Here is a 10,696-nt window from a genome sequence, read left to right as displayed (position 1 = left end):
CGTAAGTTAACCCTATAACTCTATCATTACTTTATCAATTTGATTCTTTCAGTCATGTTCCTTTGACCACTACTATTGGAAGACATAACTATGTTAGAAATTGAACATTGTCAAAATGTGTTTTAATTAATAGAGTTGAACACTATACACGATAAGTTGAAACAGTTGTGCACTTCACAAGAAGTATGGAAACAGATTTTTTAACGTCAATATCTTTACAAGATGTGTTGAAACAAAGCTGTGCACTTTACAAGATGTGTTGAAACAGCTGTGCACGTCACAAGAATAAATCACTTGAGATGGTATATGTTTATATAACGGTTTAATGTGACGTGCACAGTCATAATGGGTTAAACAAAAATATAGAACCAAAACCCTAGCCACGACTTCAAAATTCTGTGCTTTTTCTCTTTTATTTACTAGTTCTACGAGTTACTTATGCGGAAACGAAAGTTTATTCAATACTTTGAAGTCACTTTTTGTGACTTACTAAAAGTGTACATTCAATATTGTAGCGAAGCGAATTATATCTCTGTAGAGAAACTAATGTATCAATAATTTTGTAATTACATCTGTATATCTAGCAAGCTGAAGGCCTCTTAACAAGTCGTATTTATAAATTGATAAATGTAGGATACAGCGCCTTTGGGTAAATGCAGTAAATTTTGTTTGTAACGTCTGTTGGTGCATTTGTGTCAAGAAGAAGTGAAGGTCATGGGTTAAAGAAGAGAGAGAGAGAGATGGACGGAGAGATGGACAAAGAAAAGATATAAAGCTATGAAGAGAGAAAAAGATAGAGAGAGAGATTGATAGAGAGAAAGAGATATGTAAAGAGTGAGAGAGTTAGAGTGATAGAAAGCGAGAGCGGCGGACAGAGAGAGAGAGAGAGAGGTGTAGATAGATATGGACAAAGAGAAATAGATATAAAGATATATACAATGAGAAAGAGAGAAACGGAGAGGGATATAGAAAGATAGAGAGAGAAAGTAAGAGATAGAAAGAGAGATAGAAAGAAAGATAGAAAGAGAGATAGAAAGAGAGAGATAGAAAGAAAGATTGAAAGAGAGATAGAAAGAGAGAGATAGAAAGAAAGATAGAAAGAGAGATATAAAGAGAGAGATAGAAGGAAAGATAGAAAGAGAGATAGAAAGAAAGATAGAAAGAGAGAGATAGAAAAAGAGAGGTAGAAAGAGAGAGATAGAGAGAGAGAGATAGAAAAATAGATAGAAAGAGAGATAGAAAGAGAGAGATAGAAAGAGAGAGATAGAAAGATAGAAAGATAGAAAGAAAGATAGAAAGAGAGATAGAAAGAGAGATAGAAAGAGAGAGATAGAAAGAAAGATAGAAAGAGAGAGATAGAAAAAGAGAGGTAGAAAGAGAGAGATAGAGAGATAGAAAGAGAGAGATAGAAACAGAGAAATATAAAAAAGATATAAAGAGAGATATAGAAAGAGAGGTAGAAAGAGAGAGATAGAAAGATAGAAAGAGAGATAGAGAAAGAGAGAGATAGAGAGATAGAAAGTGAGAGATAGAAAGAGAGAGATAAAAAAGAGATAGAAAGAGAGAGATAGAAAGAGAGGTAGAAAGAGAGAGCTAGAAAGAGAGATAGAAAGAGAGATAGAAAGAGAGAGATAGAAAGAAAGATAGAAAGAGAGAGATAGAAAAAGAGAGGTAGAGAGATAGAAAGAGAGAGATAGAAACAGAGAGATATAAAAAAAGAGAAAGAGAGAGATAGAAAGAGAGGTAGAAAGAGAGATAGAAAGAGAGAGATAGAAAGAAAGATAGAAAGATAGATAGAAAGATAGATAGAACGATAGATAGAAAGATAAATAGAAAGAGAGAGAGAAAGAGAGAGAGAGAAAGAGAGAGAGAAAGAGAGATAGAAAGAAAGAGATAGAAAGAGAGAGATAGAAAGAAAGATAGAAAGATAGATAGAAAGATAGATAGAAAGAGAGAGAGAAAGAGAGAGAGAAAGAGAGAGAGAAAGAGAGAGAGAGAAAGAGAGAGATAGAAAGAGAGAGATAGAAAGAGAGAGATAGAAAGAGAGAAAGAAAGAGAGAGAAAGAGAAATAGAAAGAGAGACATAAAGAGATAGCGGGAGAGGAAGAGACAGCCATGGAGAAAGAAAAAGAGAGAAAGTATTAGAGAAAGATTTATAGAAAGACAGAGAGAGTGAGAAAGGGTAAGAGGGTGTTAGAAAGTAAGAGAGAGAAAGAGAGAGAAAAAGGGTTAGAGAGAGAAATAGCGAGAGAATCAGAGAGGGGGGGGGGAAGAAATAGACAAAGAAACAGGGACAGAGAGAGAAGCACAGTAACAGAGAAAATGAGAGAATGACACCGGTGAGAATGATACCACTCAATGAGTCACCATACGGCTGGAAAGACACCTGTCACTACTTTCTGGTTCCGCAATTGAAAGTTTCATTGGCCTAGCACTTTGGGGGGGAAAAAAGAGTTATGCCCCTTTTAGATTCCAAATAGATGTGTGTCGGTGTCTTTAGTCAGGCTTGTTGCTATTTAACCTAACCTTTCCCAGGAAAATAGCGAGCTAGCTGCTTTGGTTGAGCTGATGGACAGTGGGCAGAGCAGCTTTGAGTTGACACTAGATCCACCGGGTGACACCCGTTAGGGGGGTGACATCCAAGAAAAAAATAAACACGCAGTTTTATTTTTAGGGGGGGGGGGGTGGTGACACCCTGAGCTGACCGCACCGGGCGACACCCACCCTAGTGACGTCACTGACTAGATTTAGTTAGAATTGAGAGACTACATAGTAAATCTTGGTAGATATTTCATCCTCATTATTCTGCTGCTCAGACACACACAAAAGGACAAATGTAATAATAAACTTGTACCTTGGGATGTTGTTATGTCAATAACATTCAACAAGAAGGGACTGTAGAAAGGGATTTCCAAAAAGCTCTTTAGGAAAAACAAGAGTTATGCCCCTTTTAGTATAAAAATGGATGTGTGCCTTCGGTCAGGAGTGTTGCCAATCAACCAAACTTTTCCTGGAAAATAGCAAGCTTGCTGTTAAGGTTGAGCTACGGGGGGGGGGGGGGGGAGAGATAATAAAAAGTATCATTTATCAGGGAGGCGCGGTGGTTGAGAAGGATAAATGGTGAAGTACCGGGGTCGACGTTAGTAGTGAAAAAGTATAGTCGTTCTGCTGGCCACGTGACGCCCTCGTTATCCGTGAGCTACAAAAACTGAAAACCTTTACATTACCAGACAGGGAAACTTTTTTTTTTTATCTATTAAGACAGCAAGGATAACTTTAAATAGTAAGTAGCATACTTCAAGGTAGTAGATTTGAACTTTACTTCGTTTAGACTGCCTCCAAGAATATTGTAGATGTACTAAATTTAGAGTACATACTTAGTAATTTAACACAACGTCAACAGTTATCGTTCTTGAAAAGTTACTAGAAACTTTCTCAGTCTTTGAAACGCGTCTTCATTTTGGTACAGGTACTAACAATTTTCAAGCCACATAGGCTCTGACCCTAAAGATAATAAAATTCTCAATTAGTCAATTGTATACTATTTGAAACAAAATCTAAAAAAACCACCAGTACCTATTAACATACTTACTAAAAGTGGTAATTAACACATGTCATGGGTTTTAAAAACTATAACATTGTGAATAATTCCAACATACCAAATTATTGTGTGCTATGCGTAGCTACCTGTACATAGTTGTAAGGATACTTGACTTGTTTATTGAAACTACGCTGTGGTCAGTTTCACTAATAAAAACATTTTTTTAAATGTTAGCAACAGTCACAGTCAATAAACATATTTAAAAAAATGAGTGTAAAGATATAAACATTATGTAACAATCTAATCTATGTCAAAGCTGTTTGTAAACACTATGTAATAATCATATCTATGTCATAGCTGTTCATAACAAGATTATAGATGTTCTTATCTAGGCCATGGGTTTTTATAACAAATTCGTTATCGCTAAATGTTAATTTACTTTAAAAGCAAAATACACTTCAAATATCAAATTTCAACCCTACTTGAACAAGTTTAATAAAAAAAATATTTCCTGGAAATTTTATCATTAATTGGTTTAAGAAAATAAATGTATGATCTGGACTTATTTAATTGCCAACAGAAGCTACACAGCTTTCTTCCTACTAGGACGCATGCTAATGTTAATAGCTACACACAGCGCAGGCTAATGTTAATAGCTACACACAGCGCAGGCTAATGTTAAAAGCTACACAGCGAAGGCTAATGTTAAAAGCTACACAGCGAAGGCTAATGTTAAAAGCTACACAGCGAAGGCTAATGTTAAAAGCTACACAGCGAAGGCTAATGTTAAATGCTACTCAACGCAGGCTAAGTTTAAAAGCTACACAGCGCAGGCTAATGTTAAAAGCTACACACAGCGCAGGCTAATGTTAAAAGCTACACAGCGAAGCCTAATATTAAAAGCTACACAGCGAAGGCTAATGTTAAAAGCTACTCAGCGCAGGCTAAGTTTAAAAGCTACACAGCGCAGGCTAATGTTAAAAGCTACACAGCGAAGCCTAATGTTAAAAGCTACACAGCGAAGGCTAATGTTAAAAGCTACTCAGCGCAGGCTAAAATGTTAAAAGCTACACAGCGAAGCCTAATGTTAAAAGCTACACAGCGAAGCCTAATGTTGAAAGCTACACAGCGCAGGCTAATGTTAAAAGCTACACAGCGAAGCCTAATGTTAAAAGCTACTCAGCGCAGGCTAATGTTAAAAGCTACACAGCGAAGCCTAATGTTAAAAGCTACACAGCGAAGCCTAATGTTAAAAGCTACTCAGCGCAGGCTAATGTTAAAAGCTACACAGCGCAGGCTAATGTTAAAAACTACACAGCGAAGCCTAATGTTAAAAGCTACTCAGCGCAAGCTAATGTTAAAAGCTACACAGCGCAGGCTAATGTTAAAAGCTACTCAGCGCAGGCTAATGTTAAAAGCTACACAGCGCAGGCTAATGTTAAAAGCTTTACAGCGCAGGCTAATGTTAAAAACTACACAGCAAAGCCTAATGTTAAAAGCTACTCATCGCAGGCTAATGTTAAAAGCTACTCAGCGCAGGCTAATGTTAAAAGCTACACAGCGCAGGCTAATGTTAAAAGCTACACAGCGCAGGCTAATGTTAAAAACTACACAGCGAAGCCTAATGTTAAAAACTACACAGCGAAGCCTAATGTTAAAAGCTACTCAGCGCAGGCTAATGTTAAAAGCTACACAGCGCAGGCTAATGTTAAAAACTACACAGCGAAGCCTAATGTTAAAAGCTACTCAGCGCAGGCTAATGTTAAAAGCTACACAGCGAAGCCTAATGTTAAAAACTACTCAGCGAAGCCTAATGTTAAAAGCTACTCATCGCAGGCTAATGTTAAAAGCTACACAGCGCAGGCTAATGTTAAAAACTACACAGCGAAGCCTAATGTTGATCTAATAATTCTAAAAGATGTTCATGTAATTCTTTCTAGTATCAGCAGTGATCCTCAAACGTTAGCCTGATGACCATTTCAGCCTGTTAATTGGTGCAATTAGCCGTCTCAAATTTTATCAACAGTAAACTATCATAAAGAAGACGTAAATGATCTTTCTTTTTTTTTTTTGAAAAAAATTGGGCCTCTTTTAAAATGTTTTTTTTTCTGGCCATTATGCGGCCCACGACACAAGTTTTGGCTCGTAGTCCAAAAACGTTTTGGTACCACTGACGATGCTTAACTTTTATTCAACAACTAGGTCAAACATTCTCTTCCACTGACACAGTGAAGCATGGCGTGACTTGACCAAATGTTGCGCTTTGGAAGGTCAAGGTTAACTCCTTTCTCTACTCATAATCCTTTATTGATATTTTTACATCTAAGCAGAACTAGAAATAGGTCATATGATTTCGTAGAAAAAAAAACAAGCAAAAAAAAAAAAAAAAATAAATAATAATAATAATTTTGTGAAAAACAACAATTATATCAAGTGTAGTTAAATCAATTAGTTTGGATCAGTCATTGTAATGAATCTAGACTAACATTAATATATCTTTGCGATTTGGAATAGATTTATCAACAGTTTTTGTTTAGCGCTATTTCATGCATTTAACTTTTTCAATACGCTGTGTTCCTAACAATTGTGTGGACCAGTTTTGAAAGGGGGAGTGGGGGGGGGGAGGAAGAAAGTCAATTTGACTTTTGGCTGTAGAGCTACATCAAAGATCAAGGTTATGCGATCCATAACAATAATACAATGCGCAATTACATTGAAGTAGAAATTTCATAGGATTTTATCAACATCAATCAAGAAGCCGTCTGAAAATGTTATTCAAGCTTCAGGAAAAGATGCAATCTTTTGTGAGTGAATCCACATTTTGAACAGTTTGAGCAGTTGCTATAAGATTGCTTATAATTTATTGTTATTCGTTCTTACCGTTATTGTGTTTGTTTGGTCATTAAAATAACTCAATTAATTTAGTTTGTATTGTAAATAAAATAAATGAGAAATGGACGAGCTCTCATCCAAATCACAAGAAAGATGATGCTTACTATAAGCTATCCCGACAAGACCAACGTCTAATCTTTCGACTCAGGACCGGACACAACAGAATGCGACAACACATGTACCGGAAGCTCAAAATTGGAACCAGTGAAATCTGCCCATGTGGAGTATCACCAGAGAATGCCGACCACGTCCTCCAAAACTGCTCTCTTTACCAAGAGGCCCGTACAAGACACTGACCCCAATGCACCCCAATAGAAAGAAAACTATATGGAGAGCTCGCTGATCTGGAAACCAATGCGCAGTTCATCTCATGTATTGGTATAGTCATATGAACGCTCCAACATAACAATAAGAACGAAGAAGAAGAATTTAGTTTGTAACATATTACTTAGATTTCTATGGTTCAATCACTTCTTTTGGACCAGGATGTGTGTGTGTGTGTGGGAGAGGGGGGAAGCTGGAAGAAGGTTTCTGTGCCTCTTTTTAAAAGCAACAAAAAAAGTTGCTCGTGAATGAATTCCATCTAGTCAGTGGCGGCGCAAGACATAAATTTGATTGAGGGAATGTATATTTTGCGAGGCCCTCTGCTTTGTCATACAGCTGCCTGTAATATTGTTGTTTAACTTTATATTTAGAGGTTGCCTGGGCGTGCGGTTTGCGCGCTGGACTGTCGTTCAGATTTATCGATGGTCCAGGGTTCAAACCCTGCCCGCTCCCATCCCCCGTCGTCCTGCGGGAGGTTTGGACTAGGAAGTAATGTAAAACAAACAACAAACAAACAGTCACTACTACATGAAACAATGTATAAGGGTTTATTAAAAGAAATTTTATACAAATAAAACAGGAACAACAACTATAATAGTTTATTTAACCTTAGCCACACCATTAGGATGGCTGCCTCCTCTTGCGGTCATTCGGTTGTCTCATGTATTACTTCAGGAAAGGTCAAGAACAAAAAGTAAAGTAGCTGCCTCAATCAGACAGGAAAAAACAACGATTTAGCAGACTTTAAGTTATTGATTAATATGCATGACTAGACGACTTTAATTTACAAAGATAACATGGTTTGATGATCGGCTATTATTAAAGGCAGATTTCTTTTACACAATGCAATACTTAGGCAAGCGTGGTCACACTATATCTGTGTAGTATTTGTACCAATGCTAGATCGATATACACATTTTTACAATAACATTTTTATAATAATTTTTGCAGCGTTTTCAACAATAAATATTACAATGAATATTAGCTTAGAAAATGATTAGATTAGATCTACAGATTTACATCTACGATTATTTTAGTGATTTAAAAAAAATTAATAGATCCAGATGTGACTCTAAGACTGAAGAGTTTTTAACTATTTTATCTACATGTGTGATTTTTTCTTGACATTCTTAAAATAATGATGGTGTACCGCAGCGCAATGGCATTTTAGGGGTTCAATGAGAACAGGCCATGACCGATAGGTGTTATTGTGTCGTCTGTTGAATGTAATAATTAATTGTATTAAAATGGAATAAAGTTTTATTAATCATTCATTTATCATGCTATTAGTACCTTGACTTACTTGGGGGCCCCGGTATTTTGCGTAATATTTAATAGTTAAATAAAAAAATAAACTCATTAGGAGGCCCCCTCAAGTGGGCGCCCGGAGGGATTTTCAAATTCTCCCCCTCCCTCCACCCAACCCAACTACGCCTCTATGTGTTATTATATCTCTGCTTATTATCAAAGTTAATCTTTTAATTTAGCGACGTTATGTTTGTAAACATGTTTGACATGTTTCGGATGTTCCTTCAGAGTTGAAAATAATTATTTCTAGTCCAAACCTTCCGCAGGACGACGGGGGATGGGAGCGGGCAGGGTTTGAACCCTGGACCGTACGACCAGTTATCTACTTCAATAAAAGAATATATATTAAAACATTTGTTTGTTAAAATTAAACACATGATATTTAGTTTAAAGAAGTTTAGTGTCTTGATGCAATTTAATTGTGCCCACTTGTCAACTGAGAGACATTACAGCATAACTTTCAGAATGTACTTAGCCTACCCATTTAGAAATGATTTTTTTAATAATGTAGTGACGACTAGATGTGCTTTCGTCATAATCTTAGGTGGGGAGGGGGGGCGGGAACCATCATATTTTTGAATCGGGGCCCACGAGTACCTTGCTACGCCACTGCCACAGCTATTCAATGAAAACAACCTATTTTGAATAACTTTCTAGCGGTTGTAAATCATGAAACAGAGAGATGGAAAAACAAGAAGAAAATCGGACGAGAGAGAGAAAGAGAGAGAGAGAGAGAGAGAGAGAGAGAGAGAGAGAGGGAGAGAGAGGGAGATGAAAAAAAACGAGAAAGATAAGAGAGCATAAAGATGAGATAGAAAGAGAGAAATAGATACAAGATAGGGGGTGAGAAAGAGAGAAAAAAGAATGAAAGATATAAAAAAAAAAATTAACATTTCTGACTGAATAAATGGCGTCTAGGTTACGCTGACAGTCGAGCTTCTATGAAGTCTGTGCTTCTAAGAATAACCATTACTCAACATTTTCCTGTAAACTTCAGCTGCTCGGGTTGTGAGCGCGCTTTAATGTCATTAAGTGAGCACTGAGTGTGCAGTAGTGGTGGTGCTTTGACTCTCACACATTCATAACAGGTAGTGTAGTCTTTATTTACCATATTTATCATAACTGTCTAGAAGTTCCATTAATTATTTTTTTTTTACTTAGAGAGAGAGAGAGAGAGAGAAAGAGAGAGAGAGACAGACGGACAGAAAGCTCTTGTTGTAATGTTTCTTTCATGTATTGATATTGTTTTCCTGTTTATTTGTGGGATAGTCTACGACCTTCTAGTTTAAGTTTTTTAATTCAGCTTTACATTCATAAATACTTTCAACCCACTCCTGCTCACACGCTATCCTTAGCACTGTTCCCTTCCGGCCTTTTCTTGAATTCCAAAAAAAAAAATATAGTTTTCTTATATAGCTTTTTCTAGTCATGTGGAAACTTAAATCTAAACTAGTCCTTGTATTAGCATATATCTATTTGTTATTAAAATATAAAAATCACAAATTGTAAATTGTAAGACCTATTGTATTCTTTATTAATTTTAAATAATTATTTTGTCACAATAATGGAGGAAATAAGTTTTACTCTTATAAAATTACAATAGTGGACAAAAAAAGACTAATATAAGTATTTTAAATAGTGAGTGAGAGAGATAGACAAAGAGAAAGGGTAACAGAAAGCGAGATAGAGAGAAAGAGACGGGGAGGGAGAGAGAGGAGGTAGAAAAAGAAAGAGAGAGGGTAACATAAAGAGCGATAGAGAAAGAGCGAGAAGGAGAGAGCGAGAGGGTAGAGAAAGAACAAGAGGGAAATGAAGAAAAAAAAAGATCGGGAAAAGAGAGAAAAATAAAAGAATAAAAAGGAAAGAAAGAGAGAGATAAGAAGAAAGAAACAAGAGAAGAGAGATGAGATAGAGAGAAGGGGACATAAATGAGAGTGCGATAGAGAGCATTAGCGAGTGAGAATGTGTCTAGCCTCTCTTCTAACAAATGTACTGAGTGATGTGCACAGTGGAGTGAGGGAGAAAGAGAGAGGGAGAGGGATGCCAGTGGGAGAAAGAGAGAGGGAGATGGAGAGATGGTGAGCGAGGCAGTGAGAAACAGAGAGGGGAGAGAGGGTTGAGAGCCGGGGAGGGGGAGAGAGGGGTGAGCGAGAGGAAGAGTAGTATTTAGAGAGACATACTGGGGGAGGAGAGAGACTATGGTAATACGGGAAAAGAGAAGATCAAATCCAATATACCAACATGTAAAATAAAAGGTTTCAGAGCTGAGCCTTACAGAGGTGAGAGTTAATTAGGTCACAGATATGAAACCGAGATAGAGTAAAACAAAAAAAAATTATCATATTTAAACTGATAAAAAAGTCATTGTTAAACTTTTCTTCAATAATCTAAGACTAGTGTAAATCTCAGCACTCTCTCATTTCCCTAGTTCATTTTAATTATATTCAATTACAAATCGACTTGGAAACACTTTTTAATTAGCTACTGGTTGGTGTCAAAACGGAATATTTTAAAACAATTGATAAAGGTTTGATGTAACAAAGAAGGTTATATTCAAAACACCGAATACCATAATAATATCTCTACGTTTTTTTAAAGTCTACATTAAATTAGTTAAAATATAGATGTCTA

The 10,696-nt window shown here is 36.5% G+C and overlaps 2 protein-coding genes across 3 annotated transcripts in view; both read left to right on the top strand.

Annotated features, from left to right (window-relative positions):
- The first annotated feature begins 2,961 nt into the window (after positions 1-2,961).
- LOC129925778 (paternally-expressed gene 3 protein-like) lies at positions 2,962-5,512 on the top strand. The gene is made up of 2 exons (XM_056026277.1): positions 2,962-2,978; positions 4,609-5,512. The coding sequence occupies exons 1-2, from the start codon at positions 2,962-2,964 to the stop codon at positions 5,510-5,512; spliced, it is 921 nt and encodes a 306-aa protein (XP_055882252.1).
- The window catches only part of LOC106078085 (uncharacterized), a 35,776-nt gene continuing 28,243 nt past the window's right edge, over positions 3,164-10,696 (top strand). The window contains exon 1 of one of the 2 annotated variants that reach the window (XM_056025666.1): positions 3,164-3,283. The gene's annotated coding sequence lies outside the window, so the exon portion shown is untranslated. Of the gene's footprint in view, positions 3,284-9,004; positions 9,154-10,696 lie in introns of those variants that run through there. The other variant, XM_056025665.1, reaches the window with a different exon arrangement.

Source organism: Biomphalaria glabrata, chromosome 4 (genome assembly GCF_947242115.1).
Source record: "Biomphalaria glabrata chromosome 4, xgBioGlab47.1, whole genome shotgun sequence".
Lineage (NCBI taxonomy): Eukaryota > Metazoa > Mollusca > Gastropoda > Planorbidae > Biomphalaria > Biomphalaria glabrata.
Note: the sequence above shows the minus strand (reverse complement) of the source record. Positions and strands in the feature narration are given on the sequence as shown.